This window comes from Vigna radiata, chromosome 5 (genome assembly GCF_000741045.1).
Source record: "Vigna radiata var. radiata cultivar VC1973A chromosome 5, Vradiata_ver6, whole genome shotgun sequence".
Lineage (NCBI taxonomy): Eukaryota > Viridiplantae > Streptophyta > Magnoliopsida > Fabales > Fabaceae > Vigna > Vigna radiata.
Window position 1 is genome coordinate 32,177,223 of NC_028355.1, and position 23,997 is coordinate 32,201,219.

General features: G+C 32.7%; 4 protein-coding genes across 5 annotated transcripts; 2 read left to right on the forward strand and 2 right to left on the reverse strand.

The window, feature by feature from the left end:
* The first annotated feature begins 4,839 nt into the window (after positions 1–4,839).
* LOC106761089 (NDR1/HIN1-like protein 13) lies at positions 4,840–6,198 on the forward strand. Its single transcript, XM_014644595.2, has one exon. The coding sequence runs from the start codon at positions 5,186–5,188 to the stop codon at positions 5,936–5,938; it is 753 nt and encodes a 250-aa protein (XP_014500081.1). The 5' UTR covers positions 4,840–5,185; the 3' UTR covers positions 5,939–6,198.
* Positions 6,199–8,860: 2,662 nt separating this feature from the next.
* LOC106762385 (transcription initiation factor IIA subunit 1) lies at positions 8,861–16,394 on the reverse strand. Of its 2 annotated transcripts, none has more exons than XM_022781451.1 (11): positions 16,061–16,394; positions 15,615–15,773; positions 15,356–15,508; positions 12,905–12,956; positions 12,775–12,833; positions 12,471–12,596; positions 10,583–10,723; positions 9,773–9,836; positions 9,509–9,675; positions 9,327–9,410; positions 8,861–9,245 (listed from the first exon to the last, which is right to left on the reverse strand). In XM_022781451.1, exons 1-11 carry the CDS (start codon positions 16,181–16,183, stop codon positions 9,222–9,224), a joined length of 1,152 nt encoding a protein of 383 aa, XP_022637172.1. In that variant the 5' UTR covers positions 16,184–16,394; the 3' UTR covers positions 8,861–9,221. The 2 variants fall into 2 exon arrangements, with proteins under 2 accessions (XP_022637172.1, XP_014501759.1); XM_014646273.2 differs by having other exon boundaries at positions 9,509–9,678.
* A 2,635-nt stretch (positions 16,395–19,029) lies between these two features.
* Positions 19,030–20,802, forward strand: LOC106761351 (serine/threonine-protein kinase BLUS1). The gene has a single exon (XM_014644897.2). The coding sequence runs from the start codon at positions 19,150–19,152 to the stop codon at positions 20,653–20,655; it is 1,506 nt and encodes a 501-aa protein (XP_014500383.2). The 5' UTR covers positions 19,030–19,149; the 3' UTR covers positions 20,656–20,802.
* Positions 20,803–22,267: 1,465 nt separating this feature from the next.
* Positions 22,268–22,885, reverse strand: LOC106760614 (LOB domain-containing protein 22-like). Its single transcript, XM_014644033.1, has one exon. The coding sequence runs from the start codon at positions 22,883–22,885 to the stop codon at positions 22,268–22,270; it is 618 nt and encodes a 205-aa protein (XP_014499519.1).
* Between the last annotated feature and the right edge of the window lie 1,112 nt (positions 22,886–23,997).

Sequence of the window (23,997 nt, forward strand, 5' to 3'; positions counted from 1 at the left end):
AAAAAGACTAAAATATAAGCAAACCGACAGTGGTAACCAAATTAATAGGAAATAAGATGAAGGATAAGCTAAAAAATGACTGGCAAATGACAGTTTTATTGTTCTTGAGAATAACTGAGCAGCTAAAAAATCACCACAGTACAATCCCAACTACTAAATACAGAATAACTTCTCTGTAACATGGTTGGTGGGGTTGGAGTTCTGTCAATGTGCTTCCATCTCAAATATATTATTACACAACATTTCAATACAACATTTTAAATTCAATTTTTATTAAATTTAAAGTATATTAGCTGTATATTAAATAAATAATAATTCAATAAAAAAAATAACACATATATTGTATAAATGTTATAAAAAAATTTAAGTCAAAATATTTTTTTTCTAATTTTAAGAGAGGGAAGAGACAAGGTACTGAATCACATAAACATTTACTTAGGAGAGACTCTCTGAATTAACTGTATTAACATTGCATGTGTATTCTGTGAATAAATTTGAGATTGGTTAAATATATTTTTTCATTTTTAAAGTATTACAGAAGATTGCATTTTACTTTTAATTAAATTATAAAATATTTTCTTTTATGAAAATTATATAAAATCTCCTTTCCAATAAATAGTACCTGTAGTGTATATAAAACATCTTTTCGGACAGACGATAAATTATATTATAATTCACTGTACAAATATTGTGTCTATCATATATCGGAAAAAATATTTTATAACTTTTTCTTATAATGATTTAAGAACGAAAAATATATTTAATTTTTAAATAAAGCATAACTGACTTTCTTATTGGACGATCTGATTTGACTCAATTTAGTCAAGATTTATGTCTTTAAAATACCCAACAGTTCTATTGCGTGGAGTTATGAGGTTAGACAGGAATTTAATTCACAAATCAAAATTATTTTACATTTGTATACTAAAAGTATTATTAATTTGATTTGATGATATTAAAGCTAAGTACAGTGGTGTGATTGCTAATTAAGTTCTCTGGCATTAATGATATTCACAAAATTAAAAGATTTTTCCTATCAATAATACAGTTTTAAAAAACTAATATAGAAAACGTTATTAGTTAACCATTTAATCAATAATCTGGTTTATTTAGACCTCTTTAAAATCAAGTATCGAATTATAAGATAGTAATGAATGACAACTGGTCGGGTCGAATATAGATAGTATCTACCTGCAACTCGATCTGAAAAAAAAAAAAAATCTACCTATTACTCGACTCATTATGTATATAGATATTTATTTAAAAAATACTTGCAGGTATTTTAAATATTTTAAAAATATATTTTTATAAATTATTAAAATGAAATTACAAAAAATACATAAAATATAATAAAAATTAAATTAAATATAAATTAAAATTTAATTTTAATTAAATTTAATTTTATAACATATAAATTAATGTTAATTTTAATTAAATTTAACTTAATAAAATATATTTTTTTTTATTTTTTGCAGATAACGGATATCTGCATGTACATATAGTACAATACCAATATCTGACCCGTTTAAAAGCGAGTATTAAAATACCTGTTATCCGCAATTCGCGGATAATAAATATACATGAGTACTAACTATTCGTTGCAGATTTCATTCGTAGATATATATATAGACACAAATTTTTTTACCATCCTTAATTACATGTTAAAAAAAATGTAATACATAGTATTATTGATTTTATTTGAAGTTTATAAAGGTGGATTGGAACTAAATATTTCAGTTCTGCAATGTTTGCTTGTGCATCATTGACACATTACAAATAAATGGTATTTCTAGACTTGAAAGTAAAGGTAAAATAATAAACAAGAGAACCATAGGTATTTCATATACTTTCAATCTAACTTAATAAATAAATAAGTTGTTAAACTAAAATATTTGAAGGGATCTTATAGTTAGTGATATCTTGGAAAGTATTTCTCTAGGAAAATTTTTTCTTTTAGTTAAAAAAAAACATGTTCTTATAATGTTATAAATAAATATATGAAATAGATAAAAAAAATAAAATATTTAAAGTATATAAAATCGAGTATTCACTTTAAGTTACTTTTTTTTTTCACTTTTTAACTTTTTTTAGTATTTTTCAATCAATAGATTGTATTAATTAAAGATACTTTCATGCTTAATTAAGTTAATTTAATATTCGATTAGATTATAAATTAAGAATATGACACATTAAAAATCCAAACAACTATATATCTTATTTATATTTATAAATTCTTTTGGTAATTACTAACTTATTTAATTTAATTATATAGCCAGCTAGTTTTGATCAACAACATCTATCGATTTTACTCGAATTCGTACGATTAATTTAATGTAATTTAGGTGATACATAGCTGTTGATACACATACATACAACAAAGAAAACATAATAATTTCCTCTCATCTACAAATAAACAATTTTAAGGTTGTATTTGATCTTGTTTTACCGTCAGAAAATTTATACAAACTTCGTATTATAAGAAAATTTAAAAATTTACTAACATACATTCGATATAAACTTCCACTTTCTTTTTAATTTTATTCTTGTATTCATAAAATTAAATTTCTTATTCCATTATAACATGGTTAAACACTGCTTTCTCTCTTCTTTTCCACTTATATACGTTCAAATTCCTTAGCAAAACAAATAAGAAAAATAAAGTATTTAAAAAATAAAGTACTAAAAAAATATTTAAAAAAAGAGAAATAGTTCTCCATGCTTCAATAATCATTTGACAAGTTACTTTAAAAATAATAAAAATATGAAAAACATTACATTTTTTTTTATTTATTAAAAGAATTGTGCAAGACTTGTATTTGGTAGTTGCTTTGAAATGCGTTCCACCTTCTACCATTTATCACAGCTACCCAAAAATAAAATACTAATAAATGATCACTTGTGTCGGTCAAGTTACCCCAAGTTTAAATGCTCTCTTTTACAACATTTTTAATGTTACAACACGCACATAAAAAAGAAGGATTATGATATTTAAAAAAAAAAATTAACAATTTTTTTAAGAATAGAACACGTGTTATTATTTTATAGATTTAATTAAATTTATATTTAAAAAAATATTTGAAACAGATTAATTATAAATTATCATGTATTGTTAAAATGTTTTTAAAAGAATTTTTTTTTAAAAAAAAACTACACAATTATTTGTTCGCTTTCAAAATATAAAACTAAAGAGGATTTTATTTATATCTACTATATGGTGTGTGGATTATGTGACACATTTAGACAAACTTATTATGGTTGTTTGGTACAAATAATCGATAATTAAAGGTTAATTAATACAATAATGATTATTAATAGATGAATAATGAGTATCTTAAAAACTAATGATAGTCAATTAATTATTATAAATTCTATAAATATAATTTAATTTATTAAGATATTTTTTTATAATTTAATTTATTAAGATATTTTTTTAAAACATATCTGATTTGAATGTCAAAATATTTTTTTCAAATTAAATATCGACTAATTTGAAAAAAACTCATAAAAAAAGGAAATACTCGATATTTAGAGTAGATTAGAATAAAATGATAGTTATTCGATATTAAATAATTAAAACACTAGATATCTTTTATTTAAATAAAAAAAATCATACTTTCTATTTATATAATATTTATTCTCATGTAATGAGATGAAAAAGAGTTTAATTTATAGGAAAATAATAAAAGTTATCTTTTAATGACATTACTCCTTTGACCTTTATTTTATGTTACCAAATAAATCATACCAAATATATTAATTTTAATGCTAATTAATTTAATAATAAAAGTATAATGATATATAATTATTATAATTAAATTAACATTAATTAAAAAATCATTTAAAAATTTATAAATAAATGTTTTAAGTAAAGAAGTTAATTATATGTATTTATTATTAACTATCAAACATTAAACTAATAACATAATTTCCTCCTATTAATTTGGACAAATAATTTAATAAAACATTTAGACCATAAACAATACATTATATTATAATCGGGACAATTGATCCAATACCCAGATAAATTAGATTAAATATGAAATAAAGACTCATAAATATTTACTTAATACAATGTATCACTTAACAGAGCATATGACGTATAAATGGCGAGATTTGAGTAATATATAACACGTAAAAAAGTGTTAAAAATTAAACAATATAACTTGTTTGGTATCCTTATTTATGTGTTAATAATCCTTAGTTGGATGATAACACGTGCAAAAGAATAAATAACCTTCTATTATTGACTTTAATTGTGTGAATGATTAAATAAAATACCTTATTTATGATTAGAGATCGATAATTGGTAGTTACCATTCATATAATTTGGTGAAATCAGGGAAACCGTGGCCGTCTGATCACTGCATGAAGACGATAACCCAAAGGTGGCAAGCAGAGAATTAAAGCAATGATCAGTTTCATAATGAACATCGTTTTTCGCACGTTGGAAGAGAGTCTAGAATGTATTAGTAACATCTCACATCACATATACCCTAATGCTAAAACCTCCACTTTCACTACGGGCGCGTTGATTTCACTCCCCTACACCCAACATTTTATTTTCCTTGTAATTAATACTATTTAATAATTAGGATTAAAGTTCTTAAAGAATTGCCAAATAATTAAAAGAAAAAGTAACGAGTATGCATATTAGTGATTTAATTGATTAATAATATGAAAAAGAAAATAGTTTGTCTTGAACTTAATCGTAAATGTCATTGAATATGTCTTTAATTTCTTTGGTCAAATCGCAATTGAAATTTTAATTAGGTGGGAGTAAAACAAGTTGACCTTAAGTAGGAAGGTGATGTGCATTTTGTTGCTGCATTTACACGCGCCGAATGTCAGAGAGCTGGATCCAGCTAAAGGGTGTTGTTAGAACGTTACCATCTCTCTCATCTAACCCCACCTTCTCCAACTTCTAATCACTGTTTAATCCTTATTTATCACTAAACAACCTCCTAATAACCCATTAAACATTAAACCCCTCTCTCCCACTCTCACTTCTCATAGTGCAATACCACCACCTTCTCAGACTTCGCGTTTCTCTCTCTAGTCAACAAACCCAAAAGTAAAAAGAAAAAAAAAAACATCTTTTTTTCCTCATTCTCTTCTTAAAACATCTTTCTCTTTTCATTTCGCCGACAACAACGTTAGTTAAACGAAAAACACTAACACCATCGCCATGACAGACAGGGTGTACCCTTCGGCAAAGCCTGCCGCAGCCGCCGCCAACCCCGCTTTCCCGGCGACCAAGGCACAACTCTACGGCGCCACCCGCCCCACCTACCGCCCGCAGCCTCACCACCGGAGACGTAGCAAGCGCGGGTGCTGCTGCACCTTCTGCTTCTGGCTGATCCTCACCGTGCTTGTCCTACTCCTCCTGATCGGCATCGCTGGCACCGTGTTCTACCTGCTCTACCGCCCCCACCGCCCTACCTTCACCGTGACGTCGCTGAAACTTTCGTACCTGAACCTCACCGCCTCCTCCACCCTTAACTCCCGGTTCGACGTCACAGTCTCCGCCACCAATCCCAACAAGAAGATCCTTTTCGCCTACGACCCCACCTCCATCTCCATCCTCTCCGGCGACGTCGACGTCGGCGACGGCACCGTCCCTGCCTTCCTGCACGGCAAGAAGAACACCACGCTCATCAAAACCTCCATTGTGAGCACCGGCAGCGCGCTCCAGAGCGACGACGCGTCGCGATTGAAGTCCAGCATGAAGAACAAGAACGGGTTGCCACTGAAGGTGAATTTGGAAACGAAAGTGAAGGCCAAGATGGGAAAATTGAAAACCCCGAAGGTCAGAATCAGAGTCTCCTGCGACGGAATCAGAGTGAATCTTCCCTCCGGCAAGAAACCGGCGACGGCGTCCACTTCGAACGCGAAGTGCAACGTGGATGTTAGATTCAAGATCTGGAAGTGGACGGTTTGATCTGCATGTACACAAAACACAACAACAGAGAGGTGTGTACTGTGTTAATTGTCTTAAAATTGTTTTTTTCTTTGGTTTTAATTTTATTTTGGTATATTTTTGGAGAATTTGTTCATATTCATAAATTACTTGAATGCCTGTAAATGGCAACGGTGTTTCAGTCGGTGACTGACAGTTGTTAGCATGTTGAATGTATACTACCACTATTTTTTTGCTACACAGATTTCCATTTTTCTATTATTATTATTTATTATTTATAATATGGCACCGGTTGCAATTATTATTTATTCTTGTAGGGGTGTGGCAATATAAAACATTTGTAGGATAATCGCATTTAATCTGGCTAATCACCAGTGGAAAAGATCAGCATTTGTAGTGGTTTTTTGCTTTTTAAATTTATTTATTTTCAAATTGCATGGCTTGCACCACCGACAGAGACAGATAATTTTAATTGTGAAGAGTGTGACCTAAAATAAAGAAGATTAATTCAAAATAGGTCTAAGTATTGACAGAAAAGGACTGAATAACCATATTTTTACTAGTATTTAGTGTAAAGTATTTTAATTAGTTGAAATATTTATTTGTTAGAATTTGGAGTGTAGTGCAGCAGAAGAAGCATTAAGGGGTAGTTTGTTTGGTTGTTGTGGTGGTTGGAGGGATGTGTAATGTTCCAATTAAGTTAAGTTGTAATAAAGCTTATAGATAATATTTTTTTACAATATTTAAATATTGTCTGTGAATTATTTTGTGATTAATTCATGACGACGTATATGATTATTATTAATTGGAAAATAATTTTGGATTAATCATATAATAACACACGTATAAATAATGTTGAAATGTTTTTCAAGTTTCATTGTCCTAAAGCTTATCTCTTTGAAAAGCAGCAACCAATGGTGGCAGTGACCACTTCGTTAAATTCTGCAAAAAATTTTTCTTCTATTTACTATTTGCTCTTCTCGTCAATTATTGTGCTTTGCTTCCTTTTCCTAAGTAGGGACCACCTTCGCCTTCAGGTGCCCTTTCCTGCAAATTTTACAAATGTCGTCCAAATAATAGTCACGGAATTCTTTACATATCTTCAAGTAGAAATTAAGGGTTTGATTAAAAAAATGAGTGGAAATAAATTAAATTTAATAACATGGTGTTTTGAAATACAAAGTCTCTAATTATGATATATCAACTTGAGATTCGATGTTTTCAAAATTCATTATCTTTGGATAGTGACTTTGATTCCATAATTTTAAAATTAATTAATTATATTTTAAATGGCGACTTATTTATAGTCCACAAAAGTTAACTTTTTATGAAAATGTTATCAAGATACAGTATTATAGTGGGGTTGAATTTATATTGTGAAAATTAAATCAAACCCTTTTAGTTGTAACGAGAGCTTGATGAAAATTAAGATAGTGTTCCTATCTTTTATTATGAAATCGCATTGTTTGGTTTAAAAAATGCAAGTAACATAAAATTTAAATCAGAATTGATGAGACAAAGACATAGTTCTAAATTATGTGAACATGTGTTTAATTTGTATGTATGAAAAATTGTTGATGTTCTAAATTTTTAATTATTATTGGTGGTTTTAAATTCCTGTGAAAAAAAAAAAACTAGTAAATGCAAAAAAACTTTGCATTTTCAATGATTTTGACATGTAAAATATTGAAGCATGAGATAAATATTTCTTTGCTTACATGGATAAATATTTAAGGATGAGAATCACATTAAAAAATTGTTTGATAATTGTTTTCGCAACGTTATTAATATAATTGAAATTCTCAAATGTAAAACTTTTTGAAATGAAACTTATGAGTTGCTATTGTAGGATAAAAAGAACTATTTTAATGGAATTATCTTTTATAATTGAATCGAACCCTATTCGTTTTACAAAACTCAAGAATAGCAATCTTTAAATTAATATGAAGAGCATTAAAATGCCCTTTCAATATATGTAAATTTCGTAAGAGTTTCAAAGAAAAGAAAGTGCCCATTGAAAGAAAACTGTTACCACTATTAGTTTGTCGACTCTTTACATTTTATTCTTACATATAACAAAAAGTGAAATAAGAAAAAGGAGAGAGAAAAGAAAGTCAATAACAAATTATTGTTGAGACTTCATATAAGTTGACAGTGAATGTTCATTAGAGGAGAAAATATCTTAATAAAGTTGGAAGGACGAAGGCACCAGTAAAAACTTAATCGGATTAGGATTGACCTTTTCGAAGAGAATTCAAATATTAATATGTTCATTATGCTCATAAAAAACTAAATTCATTACTATTTGGAGAACTGAAAAAAAAAAATAAACAATCTTGAAGTAAATGAGTTATTGAAGCTCACAAATTGCAGAAACAAGAGCGTAGTGTTAGCCTCATAAGAGTTGTGGAAGACCATTAAAAGTAGAAGATTGGATATAGATAAAAAAGAGAAGATCAAGGGCATGAAAAGAATGCATTTGAAAAAGAATCGAAGGAATGGTTTCAGTATGACTGTGAAAGCAAGTGCAATTTGAATGAGTAGAAGACCAACACAAGTTACAACTCAAAATTGTAGAGTGCTATGATTAGGCGCTTTGCTTCCAAGGGCTCAGTGAGAAGTCAGTGGAACCTTTTAGGCAACCTAATGACCAAATGGTCAGAATGTCAGAAAGCTTAGGATTGAACCGATGTAAATCATTATTCGTGCATGGTTGATCTCCTTGGTCGTGCTGGACTTTTGAAAAAGTAACTGATATTGTTGGAAAACATGCCTATTGAACCTAACGAATACGTTTGGTAGCTCTTTGAAACTCGTAGAATGTACAGACAAGACAATTTCTAACCTAAAGTAAAAAACAAAAAACAAACAATAGAGAGCTTCATGATGCAGATGAAAGATAGGATGACTCTGGAAGAGTAAGAGTGTCGGCAAGGACAAAAGTTCTTAAAATACCAAGCCACATTTTAGCTGGGAGGTCTGGATGAAGATTATGCCAAAATTAACTATCATTATCATACAAAGGATTGCTAAATTAACCAAAATGACGAAGTATACAGAACTAAAGGAACCACATACTACAATTGCTGGGCTCAAGGAAATGCCCGTGTCTGTAATCAGGTAAAGGCCAAAAATTGCTCATTCTCTATGTACAAGAGGCCAACATCAAAACAACAGTCTCGAAAAGGTAAAAGGATTTTCCTCTTCCTGAAACATTCGCTTAACAAGTATATTTAAAGAAAGATGATGAAGCACTAAACGTCATCTCTGAATCATGCTTCACGAAAGCGCCACCTCCAACAAGTCAGAATTCAAACTCTCCTGTCGCCTGCAGATGTATGACAATTCGATAGATTACATTGGAAAAATAGAAAATAACATTACATGTTCTCCTTCAACAGTGACAAACCTTGTTGAAGAGAATGTCCTTATTATTTATGTGCATGATGCCATCCTTTAGTGTGCATTTCCACCTGCTCTTGGTACGTGTCACCTAAATTTTGAGCAAGATAGACCATTTTAGAGAATAATTTATCCAACCCTGAACCATACTACCTACAAATCCAGTTCAGAGTGTAGGGAAGTTGTTACCTTATCAAACTGGGCCAAAACAAGATGATGTGTATTTTGGTCATCTCCTTGTTCCATGTCATCCAATTCGTCATCATCTTCTTCATTTAGTGGAGGCTCATCGTCGTCGTCATCCTCATCATTTCCCACCTCATTCTGAGCCAAGAGAGCAGGGGTGCTAACTGGCACTTCTAATAATTAATAAAGGAAAAAGAATCAGCAGATGTGACGTATTAAAATATATGTAATGATAAGACATAAAAAATTTCCACATTATTGACTTACCAGGAGGAGCTGGTGTATTAGAAATATTGTAGTCATCACTGAACACTTCTCCGTAGTTGTATATCTGCCAAAGGATGAAACAAACCAAGATTGGATCGCGAGACGTGGAGGAGGGAAGTGCCAAATGAAGCATAATGCAATTTAAACACAAAAAATAGTAACTGCAGAGTTAGGTAGAATTTTCTAGTCCCCTTTTGTTCTCCTTTGGCTATACACGAGTCCATCCAATCATTTGAGGTTTTCGAGTTCCATAAGCAGCATTAAGTTAGCAACTAAAAATCAATCTCCGTAACTAAATAAGCAACTAATTCATATTCCAAATTACAAACATGTTAGTGTATATTACAAAATCCATCTTGAATTTAAAATCAACCACTTCAATATAGTTCCTTAGATTTACTATTCTGTCCAATTTTGAATAAGGGAAGATGTAGCTCATTAACAGACACTCATGTAAATGGCAGAACTTAAAACTGTGTTGTTTAGCACAATGCAATAGTTACGGAAATAGTTTGCACCAATAGAATAATTCAAATAATTAATAAGAGCTCATCAAATATAAATAAAGTGCCTATTGAAACCTTAACATTGAATGTGGTTATTAATTGCAAAAATAGAAAGCCCGGGTATCTATCTACCAAGAACTAAGAGAGATGGTATGTCTTTTTCACAAAATTATAAGGGACAACAAAATATTACAACAAGTAAACAAAGTAAATGCATTTCTTGGTGTGGAGGGAAAGAACAAAAGTGTTTACTTAAATGAGATCACGAGTGTAGGAAGGAGAGGGGACAAATATCACTACTTACATTTGGAGTACTAAGCTCATCATCGTAAGGAGCTGGTCCATCAAGTTGAGGAATTCTAGTAGTCAACCTCTCAACATCCGCTTGCATTTTCCCTTTGGAAATAGTGTGATGTGAATTAATGGAGATGTCCCCTCCATTTACCTAATTCATAGATATCCAAGAGTTCAGTAACTGAACAATTTTCCATCAACCAAACAAGTAAATGAAATTAACTGACAGATAATTCACTTCCTTGTGCGTGGTTAAAAACCAACAGAACAATATATATTCAGTACAACAGTGGAATAGGCAAGAAGCTAGGAATTTTAAATTCTCAATAAAGCTATCTGATGAAAATGTCTATTCTGTGGATCATTGTGACAGTCCACCATTATTACTTTCATACTGAGATTTGAGATGGCAGTAAAACAAGTCTGAAAAATAAAAAATTTGAGGATAATTTTTGTTAGACTTTTAAAGTTGGTAAATACTACAATGTTATATAGCAGCTCCCAGGTGGACAGGTGGTAACAAAATCCACTAACCTAGAATATCAGACAATTGCACGGAAATCATAACCCACGTTCTTGAAGAGCTGAATAATTTGGTTTCACAATAAAAAGCCCCAAAAGTTATAAAACTGTTGACCAAAAATAAGATATTAAATTTCCAAGAAAAATACTATCTCATGAATAATTTTAATGCAAGAGAGAGAAACTACCTGAATCATTATGCTATCTTTAGAAACTACTAAAAAGGAAAATTTCTTTCTACAAGCCAGAGTGATACAGGATGCAAGAAAATCAATTATAACTACAATTGAAGATCCTAACAAAGATAAATACTCTATAGACTAGACTGACCATACTCTAGTGCTTGTACAATAGTTCAATGCTCAAGAAAGAGGTAGAAGCAGGAAATAAATAGAGAAAAGGGAAACAAAAAAAACAATGAGAAGGATTGCTTAAAAATAAACAGCAGTAAAAACCAGCAAGGAGAAACATTATCATTGTGGAAAATCAATCCTTGGGTAGAAATAAAAAGAACAAACAAGGAATGTCATTCTAAGGATTTTATTTTGGGGTAAAACTTTGGGAGTTGGGCCTTCATAGTTTTGATGTAATTTGAATCATTATTCATTTGTTTTAATGGAAACCTGTCAGAAATTTGTTTGAAAACTCTTCAGAGATTTCCTCATAATCTATGCATTTTTCAAAATTGACAGATGCAACATAGGTAGCTAAGGCAAGGGTTGCCCTCTCCATCAGTAATCACTCAGTCTTATGCCAACTATTGGCAACCCTCATTCGGGAAAAGAAGGGGAAAGGAAAGTACCTCAAAACAGGGGTTGCAAGATGTACTTTTACCATCCCCCATGTCCCATCTTGTCTCAACCTGTTAGGTTTCTAGATAGAGGAAACCAGGAAAACCACTGCAACCACCTATACTCACTGAATAGATCTTGTATTATTGATTCTAGGCAACAAGTACAGCAGGAATGCATCCAAGGGACAATGTTCCCTTCACACAGGATCCAATGATCCTGTCAACAATTCTCCAAACTTTCAACAAACGTCCCTGCATACAAAGACCCCCAAACTATATATAGGAAGTCTCACTCAACCTAACAACTACTTCTCTATATGTTTCCTCCTAACATATACATTACATATCCTACCACAATCCCTCCCCCCTAAAGAAGGGAACAAGAAAGAGAAGTGCAAAAGCCAACAAACTAATTATAAAGCTAGTATATCCTCGCTCCCATTCAGTAAAAAATATAGTTTACAATGAAACCAAAAGTAATAAAGACAGTAACTTAAACCATTAAGATCACTAACACAGCTTACAAACTGCATACAAATATCCTGCTGATATAAATGATGCCAACCGATACAGAAACAAGTACCTCAATTTCAAAAACTCCCAGTGCAACATCCCCAGCTCCATCTTGTTGAGGTATATATCCACCAGCATTATATTGAGAAGTCAAATCATTGCGCTTACGCTTCCCTGACGACATTGTAAAGAAGTCCTACAACGTTTTAAAGCATGAGTAAAATGACAATCCAGACAAAAATACCTACAACGTGTTTTGCAACAATAGTAACACAAATAGCTGGCTTTATAAAATAACCCGACCATGATGAGGTCTTTTTGAATTTTGACAACAGAGAAAGCATTCTTCTATCAGTCCTAACTGACTTGCTTACCTGTGTCAGAGGTTGATTAGAAGCTCCTCTGTCTGCCTCATCCCGCCCTTCCACATAAGCTACAGTAATACAAACCATTATTACTGCAAAGCCATTAGATTAAAAGACACTGAATATAAAAGACACTCACCAACATTGACATCAAGTGAGGGCCTCGGGTTCATCCAAGGAGAAGGAGGTTGCTGTAGAAGTTTACAAAGAATACATTAATGTACACCTTAAAAAAAGTCCATGCAAATGATTTAAACAGAATAGTTAAGCCACTGAATAATAGCTATAGATTAAAAGAACAGCATAAATTGATAATGGCGTTTGAGAAACTTAAACAAAGTTATAAATAACACTATAGCAGTGAAGGGCGACCCAGGGCAAATACGAAGTCAAAATGGTAGTTCATTTTCAAATAATGGCTACAATTGCGTCCAAAAAGAAGCATTATTTTAAAAACCTATTTTTCACTCAACAGAATAACTTTTGGTGTTTTTAAAGAGGCAAAGTTGACATACCCCCCATACAAATTTAAAAAACTCCTATTTTTATGTTGTTTCCCACATAGTACCACCATATAAAGTTACATTGCATCACACCCATTAGCCACTGCTGTGGAGCCTGTTGCAGAGAAGTTAATTATAGTGGCTGTAGCAGCACACATTTTGCGGTGATATCACAGTATCTCTGCCAGTATTCTCCTCATAATGGAACGGTGTCATTTGGTGTCATTTGATGTTTTACCGGGAGAATATCAGAATTCCACCCCCATTTTCATTTAATCATATCAGAAGCGCAATTTCCACCTACCGGGCACACCCCATTCACTTAGTGAGTGTTTAATCTCACTAACTAGAGACATGGCTAATGTAGTCCTTATTAAGCTCGGGCAATCATCAGCTTGCAAGCCATTTTCGTTGGGTAAAGTTAATCCCTAAGCCAAAATTTTAAGATTGGATTACAACTTATCATTGATTCATCATTAGGACACCCATCATTGATTCAACCCTAAACAACTTTATTGCTCTGTTTGGTAGAGATGAAAGAAATAGTGAGTGGAAGAGAAGACATTGCAAACGAATGAAAAGAAGAGTTGTTTTGTTGGAAAGAAATAGGAGGAAAAAATATTGTTTTTATTATTAAAACTATTAAAATAAAATGAAACAAAAAAAATAAAAATAGCCTTGTAATTGATTACAAGCCTCCTATAATTGATTATGGGGATGTTTTCAACTCTAAAAAATGTTAAAAACCCAACATAATTGATTGTTACACTAATAATAAATCATATTGGACTTTCCTCCCTTTTCTTCTCATTTTTCATGAGCAAGACAAGCCTTACTCTTTGCATCAATTATTGCACTCTCATCTCCATTCTTCTCAACCAAACCAGTTCCCTCCCTCCTTAATCTTTCCTTACTCCTTCATCTCTCTCCCTCTTTCTATCATAACAAGTGAACCTTTAATGTCCACTCCTACACATGACAGGGTGTTATTGGGCTACAGAAGTTGTCTACACTCAAAATGTCCAGTTTTGGGTGTGATGGGAACTATTTAGATCCCATATCAACAAGAGATATGGCCAATGTAAGACTTAGGTAGTTTCTTAACTTACAAGTCCAGCCAGTTTTGTGGGATAAGCCCATATTATAAGTTAGGAACCTAAAACATCTCTCCAAGAAGACGCTTCATCAAGATTGTTGACATTACAAAGCATTTTTCAGCCACTTACCTGAAAGGATATTCCAGTGAACTCCTGTATCACACAACATTGTCTATCCTTTCTTCTTTCACCACTACCAATGTTTGTAATGTATCTTTTATTTAATGTTCATGAGCTCCCTAGTCTTTAGTTCTTCTAAGATCTACCTTTTAATTTTTTATTATTCTAACTGGGTATTGTTGTCTTCCCATTGATCAACAGTAACGATTTCACCCATGAATATTCTTTAATTTTAGTTTTTTATTAAAAAAAAGGTTAACGTGAGTTTTTGTAGCATAATTTATGTAATATCTATAAACTTCAAAACAGCAGTTATAGCACTTTCAAGGCCAGCCACTTCTCACTGCAATTTATGACTGACTATTATGATTTCCCAAACTTCTACCGTCCATCACCCATACTGTTTGACTAAACCAACCTCTCTCTGGTGGTATTTCTGGTGACACCCTCCACTCATTTCTGTACTCTGAACTCTCTACCAATGTTATTTTCTGTGTAACATTCACCCATGTTTCATGACTTGTATTTGAAATATGATGTATTTTAAACAGTTTTATTTCCTTGACTTCAATTGTTACTTACTGAGTTTGCTTAAAACATATTATTTCTAATTGTTAATTACAAATATGCCATAAATTTTTATGTATTTTCAAATTCTTAACCATTTATAGGTATATAGTATAATAAATAAATTATTCAATTTGATTATTAGAATGGTGGCCATGCGCTACGATGCTATAGTGTTTTTAGGTGTGTGCCATTGTTTGGGATATATAACTGGGAGCAAATGAAAGAATCAGTAATTTGACAATGTATATTGAAAATACTTTTATGATATATCATGAGACCAGCCGGCAAAATGAGCTTTACCATATATGTAGCAGGTCTTCCTCCTTTTACATCAGCATTTCCTCCTGTATCATTTCCGGAAGAGGGGTAGTCACTTGGTCCAGTAGGAATGTTATAGGTTGAGTTATCTCCAGTTCCAGGCAAAGGGGTTTGAATTGGAGTTTGCAGGGGAGTCTGCACATTAAGAAGTGCATATAAACTATCCAATAATTTTAACTCATAACAGAACATTAAAAGGAGACGTCACTAGTTGAAGTCATAACTATGGATCAAAACTCACAGGGGGGAAAAGCATTTCAGCAGTAGGAGTCTCATACTCCTCGGTGTACGGCACGTTAAGATCATGAACCGGAGTAACACCCGGAGTTGGCTTAGCTGCAGTTGACCTTTCTATGGGACCCAGCACAGCCCCCGCCTGCATCATCTTTGACTCCCACATCTACACAAATTACAAACAAAAGAAGAATGATGAACATCTTTAAGACTGCCTATAAAAGTAATATTAAAAAAAAAGCCCATAAAAAATAATCGATCGGATCCAAACCCTAAATGAAGGAACCAGTCCAGAAAGAAGAAGAAAATTCTTCCAGACTAAATCAAAATCAATACACGTTCGAAATAGGTGTATAAACATCAAATAATCAGATTTATTTATTCATACATAGAAATTGAAAGTAAATCATGGACATATAAAAATAGAAGAGGCGGAGATGATAATTTAATTACAGCTTGAAGCTCCTTGAGAACTTCCTCCCCAGGCCCTCCGTTGTTGACGAACTCGTCACGAACCTTGACCATGACATCCTCGATTACATCGATATAAACCTGGCTGGTGGCGGAAGCTGCCATGATGAATGTTAGTTTGAGTAGAATCCCAGAGAGTCTCCTATAATTCTCCTTTGATAAGCGATTTGAGAGAAAGTTCAGTGGAGGAGATGGAGAGGAACCATGGAAAATCGTAGTCTAGGGTTTGTGATGAGGGTGAAGAGTGAGAGCTGAGTGGAATGGCGAAGAGAGAGAAGTGGCGGACTAGAAGGAGAGAATAAAGAGAAGAATATAAATAGGTTCGCATCCGATTTTAAACACCGTGACACGTGTCAGTATCTCCTTCTTCTTTATCTTTCCATTCCATTTTTCAGACACTACATCACCACCTTCTACGTTTCTTAAGACAAACTGCACATACTCTCCTTCTAATTCTCACCACTGCTGCTATTGAAGATTTTTTTTTTAAAAAAAAATATTCATCTATTATGTTAACCAAATTTAATAAATTTCTTATCAAATTTGAGAAAGAAAAAGAATTCTTTAAAAAAAGTCATTTGTATATAGTAACTATAGATTAAAAATATCAAAATATATAATGTGTACAACACAGTTTTTTTTATATTAAATTACAGTGATGAATAAATAAACTAAAGTTGAAAATGTGTATATTTTTATTCATATTTATCTTTAAAATATATATATATATATATATATATATATATATATATATATATATATATTTTGTGTATGTATTCACTATTCTAATAGTGTACGTAAATTTTTAATGAGAAATATATATTATTCTAATAAATATTGTGGAAAAGAGAATAACATACATATTTCTTGTATTTATATATGAAAAATGATTACTTCTTTAGAAAATAAATTTAATTATAAAAAATTATTATTCTTTTAATAATAATAAATGCATTTATATAATGATGTATTTATATAAGTGTAATAAAATTAGAAGTTGACAAATTAACCAAGATAAATTGATTTTTATTTTTGTTAATTTGTGATTTTTTTTTAACATGGTTACAATTTTAGTAATTTATATTTAATTTGGACATTTTTTATGGTGTCATTTAAAGATTTAATGAGAAATTGTACATGTTAACAATATTTAAATGATTTTGTTCCATTTTTTTCATATGACTTGTCCAGCATAATAAGACTTTGAAGTTTGCTATTGAACCTAATTTTTCTTGGTGAACTACGAGCATCGATTGGCATTGGTGGTGCGGTAGCTCGCTTTTTTAGTGGGAGAACTTTGGAACTCCGATGTGAGGTATGTTTCACGATTTAGGGTTTTGTTGGTTCGTCCCTTTTGTGTGCTTGGTTGATTGGCATGGTGTTGTTCGTTCTTGCAAGTTTAATGGTAGAGCGTAACATGGTTGTTGTTTTAGGACTCACAGTTCGTCATGTGTTGATGATGATGAAGATGACGCATCAAGGTTTGCAATTGAGGTGCAATTAGGGTTTCAATTTGCAAGTGCTCGGTGAAGCGTAACATGGGAGAACTTTAGAGCTCTAATGTGAAACACATTTCGTGATTTAGGGTTTTGTTGGTTTGTTTTGATAACACAACATGCTTATTTTTATGACGCAAAAGGGACATGTCTTGTAGAGTTGGAGACTTCATCAATGAAGATGTTCTTATTTAATTGATGGTCAACATCTACATGAATTAGGCAAGTACGATTTAAGATGATTTGGTATCAAATAAACCATTTAAGTATTCTTTTATTTGAATTGGTGATCCAAGTCTATGTGAACGAGGACAAGTAGGATTCAACAATTCATGAAATACTATTAAATAATGTATTTAAATCTTCCATTGAAGCAAAAATCAACAACAATCAACATTTTGTCATGTCTATCAATATAATCAAGAAAATTCATATTTTGACATGAAAGAGATACCAACCCCCCACCAATATCGCTCTCGATCAATTTCATATAACGTCAGATTAAAAAATGATGGTGCAATTGTGGTCACTTTCAAGTAAATAGCCTTGTCATCATGTCATAGTTGTTTGAGCATATTGTCATATACTGCTAGTGAAATTTATCGATTATGTTTACAGTCTTGACACCATAAGTAAGGCTTATCATGTCCAATGACTTCATACCAAATTCTCAAATGTGATATAAGACATTAGAAAGGCCAACTACTTGAATTCATAACGAAATAGATCAATCAATTTCGAATAAACCCTAAATATATTTTTACTAAATATATTTCATCAATAACTTTTACATTTTTATATTGTTCATTGTTTTCTATTATTAATTTAGTCTTGTATCTTCTATTCTTAATACATATACACCACAAATATTTAATTAATTAGAATTCTCGTCAAATATAAGATGTTGTTTATATAGTAAGAACCAAACCTTTCTACATAAATGTGTAATTACTTACACTTTTGTATTTCATAAAGATGATAAACGATTATGATACTTGCAATCGATTATAGTTCCAAATAATAAAAATTAATAATTCACTGATAATCGATTTTATATATATATTTATATATTTGTAATCAATTACACTAATTTAAAGTCGTCTTAAACAAAAAATGACTTTTAATTTTTAATTGAGAGTTGTCATGCACTCTCAACAACTTCAGTGTTAAGTAATGGATTATCATGTAATCAATTACATCACAATAAAGTTGTTTATTGTTGGAGGAAATGACTTTCACTTTTCATATTAAAAAGAGGAAAACTAATGGTATACTTATTTTTTATATGATGTGGAGTTAGCAAGACTTTATTTTGGTAATTTTTTTAAAAAAATTAACCATTGTCATAATATATGTTTCGGATTTTGCGTAGGTAAAAAATTGAATTGAAAATATAACCTGCATTCACGTGATTAAAAGTGATAGAAAAAGGCGATTGGCTATATGTGGAAGGCTATGTGATTATTCACATGCATGCACGGAGAACTCAACGCAACACTTCCTTTTTCTTCAACAGTCACAGGAAAAGCGCTTTCAATCACTCACTTTCTTCTCCATTAATTCCTCCACCACTCCATGCAACCATGCATCATTCATTCATTTTCATTCTCCATGGCAACCAACCAACCTTCCAAAAGGCTCCAATACCCACTCGACTCTTCCTCCTACAAGCTCCTCAACGAGATCGGCGCCGGCGTCAGCGCCATCGTCTACAAAGCCATCTGCATCCCCATGAACTCCGCCGCTGTCGCAATCAAATCCATAGACCTCGACCGTTCCCGCCCCGACTTGGACGACGTTCGTCGCGAGGCCAAAACCCTGTCCCTCCTTTCACACCCTAACATCCTCAAAGCACACTGCTCCTTCACCGTCGACCGCCGCCTCTGGGTGGTCATGCCCTTCATGGCCGCAGGATCTCTCCAATCCATCATCTCTCACTCCCACCCCAACGGCTTAACCGAGCCCTGCATCGCGGTGGTTCTCAGAGACACCCTCAATGCCCTCTCCTACCTCCACGGCCAGGGCCACCTCCACCGTGACATAAAAGCCGGGAATATCCTCGTTGACACAAACGGACAGGTAAAGCTCGCGGATTTCGGCGTGTCGGCTTCCATCTACGAGTCCTCCACGTGTTCCTCTCTCAAGTTCACCGATGTTGCAGGCACGCCGTATTGGATGGCTCCGGAGGTGATTCACTCGCATACGGGGTACAGTTTCAAGGCTGATATATGGTCCTTTGGGATAACCGCTTTGGAGCTCGCGCATGGAAGGCCTCCTCTCTCCCATCTTCCACCTTCAAAGTCCATGATGCTCAAGATCACCAAGCGGTTTCGTTTCTCCGATTTGGATAAATATAGAAAGGGAAACGGGAATAAGTTCTCCAAGGCGTTCAAGGACATGGTGGCTTCTTGTCTGGACCAAGATCCTTCCAAAAGACCCACTGCTGATAAGTTGCTGAAACACCCCTTTTTTAAAAACTGCAAAGGAACTGATTTTCTGGTCAAGAACGTGCTTTTAGGGTTGCCCAGTGTGGAGAAAAGGTACAAGGAGAGCAAGGTTAACGAACATGCAGATGGGGGAGGCCACGATGATGATGATGATGATGAAGACCCCGCCATGCAGGTGAAGGAAAGAAGGATAAGTGGGTGGAACTTCAACCAAGACGGGTTGGAGCTTGATCCTGTGTTTCCAAACGATGATGCGGGGGCCAAAAAGGCTGAACTTGGAGGGGAAAGTGTTATGAGAAAAATGGAGGAGCTTGTTAATGTTGGTGGAAGTGAAGCAGGAAGTGGTGGTGGCGGTGTGAAGAAGAGGCAGAAGATGTTGGCGACTCTGAATGTGCTGAAAGGAAGCTTGGAACAAGAGCTGTTGGAAGTGAAGTTTCTTGTGAATATGATAAGAGGAGAGGAGGAGAGTGATCGTGATCAAGTGGCTGCTGCTGCTTCTGCTGATCATAATGAGGAGAAGGAGATTTCTAAGCTCAAGGCTGCACTAGAAAATGAGAGGAAGAAGAACTTGCAGCTGGAGTTGCAGCTCCACAACTGCAAGATTCAACTTTCTTCTCTCAATATTTCCAACTAAAAGCTCTCAAACACTTGCATTCTCCATGCTTATATGTAAACTTATGTTCTAGAATTCTGCACACTCACCTGAAACAGCTTTGAATTTCATTTTTCTTTTAATCAATCACCTTGTTTATTATATGAATAAAAAAATATATCAAGTGAATCATAACCATTTTTACTATATATTAAGTTAAGAAAATAAGAAATGTATAAATATTAATATTTTGAATTGTCCTATGGTTATATTTTCTGTGGTTGTGAAAATATCATCACTCTAGACTTCAATATTAAGATAAAATTTATTATCAATAATTGAAAACATGTTATTGTGACAAAGTTGTAAACGTAATATCTCAAAATTTAAGTCAAATATAAATCAAAGTGAATTGTTTCAATACTACCCCATCAAATGGATTTCAATTACTACATTAATATATTAAGAAATGAAGTGTAACTATAGATAGATTTAAAGGCTGATCAAGTAAGTTGAAATTTGCAGATCATACTTTACTTATATTAGTTCACTAAAATCTGCCTTAAAATTGCTTTAATGAAAATCTTCTTTTAACATATAACTGTGATAATATATACTGGGCTTTTCTTTCGTTGTTCAATATTTTTCTTGAGAAAAGGAAAATAGTTATTCTCTATTCTTTAATGCCAAAATTACTTTGAACAGAAAAAGGGAAGACTCACAACTTTTATATATTTTGAATCCAAACATCCATATTCATTGGAAATCTTGTCTAACTTGACATAAACTCACTCAGATATTTTTTGAAGAAATAACAGCATGAACTCCGTGATGTTTTGGTGTTGTTTTGCTCATTACTTCTCCAACTTTGAATGAACCAGACAGTACTTCACAACAAGTGAGACATGATTTCATAATAATAAAATTACATGATCAAGAAATATGAGTGGTGACAAAGTACCACATCGTTTTATCACGAGTCTCCGTTCATCGTCTAACCTTTACACGCCGACACCAACACCCTTAACCTTAACACCCATGAAAACAACGCTAGCAGCAGCAGCCCTAACGCCGCCACGCCACCATGCCGCCCTGGTGTCATGGACCACTTCCCCTTCCTCCCAATTCAGCAGCAGCTTCTCGTAACATCGGTCAGTGTTTCTCCTTGACCGAGGCCATGACCTCACCCACCATTCACCTTCGGATTTGAATCGGCTCCGGTTCGGAACGACTCCGATTCCTCTCTGATCATGAACCCAAACGAGTGCTGACAAATTACAATTAGGGTATGTAATAATTAACATTTAAAGATTAATAATAGAATCACCATGGTGGCAGCGGCAACATTCTGTTGGCTGCAAGACACGTGTTATGCAGTATAGTTCATTCATATCAAGAAACTGAATAGCCTTAGAACACAAGCAGATATAGAGAAGCGATTATGGTGATCGGAAGGACTTTTGAATTTGATTTCGATGATTGGAAGAACTTTTGAATGAGCCAAGAAAGTATTTGTTTTCTTGTTGAAAGAAAGAAAGAAAAATATACCTGTAAGAGGAAATGGATTCAGAAGAATCTAAAATAAATAACAGTTATACATAACAGCTAGACTTGCATCATCCAAGAAAGAACGCACTGATCATACCCGCAGCCATCAGGGATGTTGATATTGGCTGATATCATCGAGCGGCGATAGCCACGGAGAGAAAGGTACTAAGTTGTCAATGTCGGACACGTTCATATCTTCTTGCAATGCATTGTAATTAAAGCAGGGATCTTTTGGTTGTTGTTGTCGTTGAAGTTGTGAGGGATCCTTTCCAAGTTCTTGTTTTGATTCTTGAAGTGACATTCCTTGATGATAAGGGTGGTGGGAGGAGGAAGGTGGTTGTGGTGTGGCGATGGAATGAAGAGGTTGTGCTCTGAAGAAGGCAAGGTGTTGAAGGAGAAATTGGAGTTCAGATTCTGCAGAAGCAATGACAGATTGCAAGTAAAGAATGGTTCTAAAGCAGCCCCCAACAGGGTCTTTGGCTCTCATATCAGACTCAAAGATAATGGAGTTGATGGCTGAGTTTCTGTTAACAGGGTCAAGAGGCTTGATCATGCTGGTGATTTTGCCAACTCCGAAAAGCTTGTGAGCATTAAGGAACTGTTTTTGGCGATAATGAGGAAAGAAAGGTGCGAGAATGCAGTTGGGTCCGCACTTCCTGCGTTGGTACTTACAAGCAGCACAAGCCTGTATGGTGCTCCTCGACGAACTCGTCCCACCTTCCATGCTTTCTGCAAATTTTAAGCCGAAAACAGAGCCTTTAATTTCTCACTACTTATTCTTTATATATCTCATTTATCTCAACAGATTCTGTTATGCCAAAAGATATTTTTAGATCATCAAGTAATACCAAATCAATCTTCTTCATAATTAATAACTCTCTTTTTTTTCTTCTTATTATATTTCTTCATCATATGTTATAATTTAGTAATTAGTAATTTAATTATACTTTAAAAGTGAAATGTAGTTTTTTTTTTATGAAAAATGTTCAAAATTCAGTTTTATACCTTTTAAAAGATTACCTATTTTTATATCAAAGTGAAACTTATAAAGATATATTCTACATAGACCAAGATATATTTTGTGTTAAATTGTTGTAAACTACACATATATACATAGATGTTGTTTAATGTGACTGTCTACCTATAACATTCACTTTGATTTTAATATCCTATGGTTTTCAAAGTTAATTGAATCAAATTGATAGTTAGTTATATTAAAAAAACTGAATTATTTTGAAAATAAAAACTGAAACTGGGCTGTTTTTTAGTTTAATTTCTAGAAAGTGTAGTATTCCTAACTAAAATATTTAAATTGGAATGTAAGTTAGAAAATAAAAATATATATAATGATAATTTAGATTTTGAGATAATTTTGTTATGGTTCAATTCAGTTTATATGTAGATATTAGACAGGTTAATTCAGTTCACCTAAACAAATTATAATGTGTTAGTTTAATTCTTCAACCATTTATGTATTTTACTCATCCCAATAATATCCAGTTCAATTTCCTCCTGTTTCAATCCCTTTTTATGATTAAAAATTACAAGGGTGTAGACATATGCATAACGTTTGTCTTTGTTTTTTGTAATAATACTAAAAAAATGTTATTTTGACATATGCATAAGTTATGATAGATATGATTAAATATAAGAGAAAGCTTAAATACATAACAATAATATACATATATAAATTAGGTACAGGTTTGGTTAACCCATTATTCTATTTAATATATTTTGTTTTACTGTTAAAAAAAATCTCAACAGGTATTTGTGTATAAACAATTAATGGTTATTTTTACATAAGATTAATAAATAAATAAATAATATTAGAATTAA

What these genes read in the sequence shown, in the direction of transcription:
- LOC106760614 (XM_014644033.1), bottom strand. Translation starts at nt 22,885, where the DNA reads ATGGAAGGTGGGACGAGTTCGTCGAGGAGCACCATACAGGCTTGTGCT.
- LOC106762385 (XM_014646273.2), bottom strand. Translation starts at nt 16,183, where the DNA reads ATGGCAGCTTCCGCCACCAGCCAGGTTTATATCGATGTAATCGAGGAT. An exon ending in TTCTCAAGGAGCTTCAAGCT is followed by an intron (nt 15,774 to 16,060) that starts GTAATTAAATTA and finishes TAATTTGTGTAG; the next exon opens with ATGTGGGAGTCAAAGATGAT. An exon ending in CTCACTTGATGTCAATGTTG is followed by an intron (nt 12,834 to 12,904) that starts GTGAGTGTCTTT and finishes GTATTACTGTAG; the next exon opens with CTTATGTGGAAGGGCGGGAT.
- LOC106761089 (XM_014644595.2), top strand. Translation starts at nt 5,186, where the DNA reads ATGACAGACAGGGTGTACCCTTCGGCAAAGCCTGCCGCAGCCGCCGCC.
- LOC106761351 (XM_014644897.2), top strand. Translation starts at nt 19,150, where the DNA reads ATGCAACCATGCATCATTCATTCATTTTCATTCTCCATGGCAACCAAC.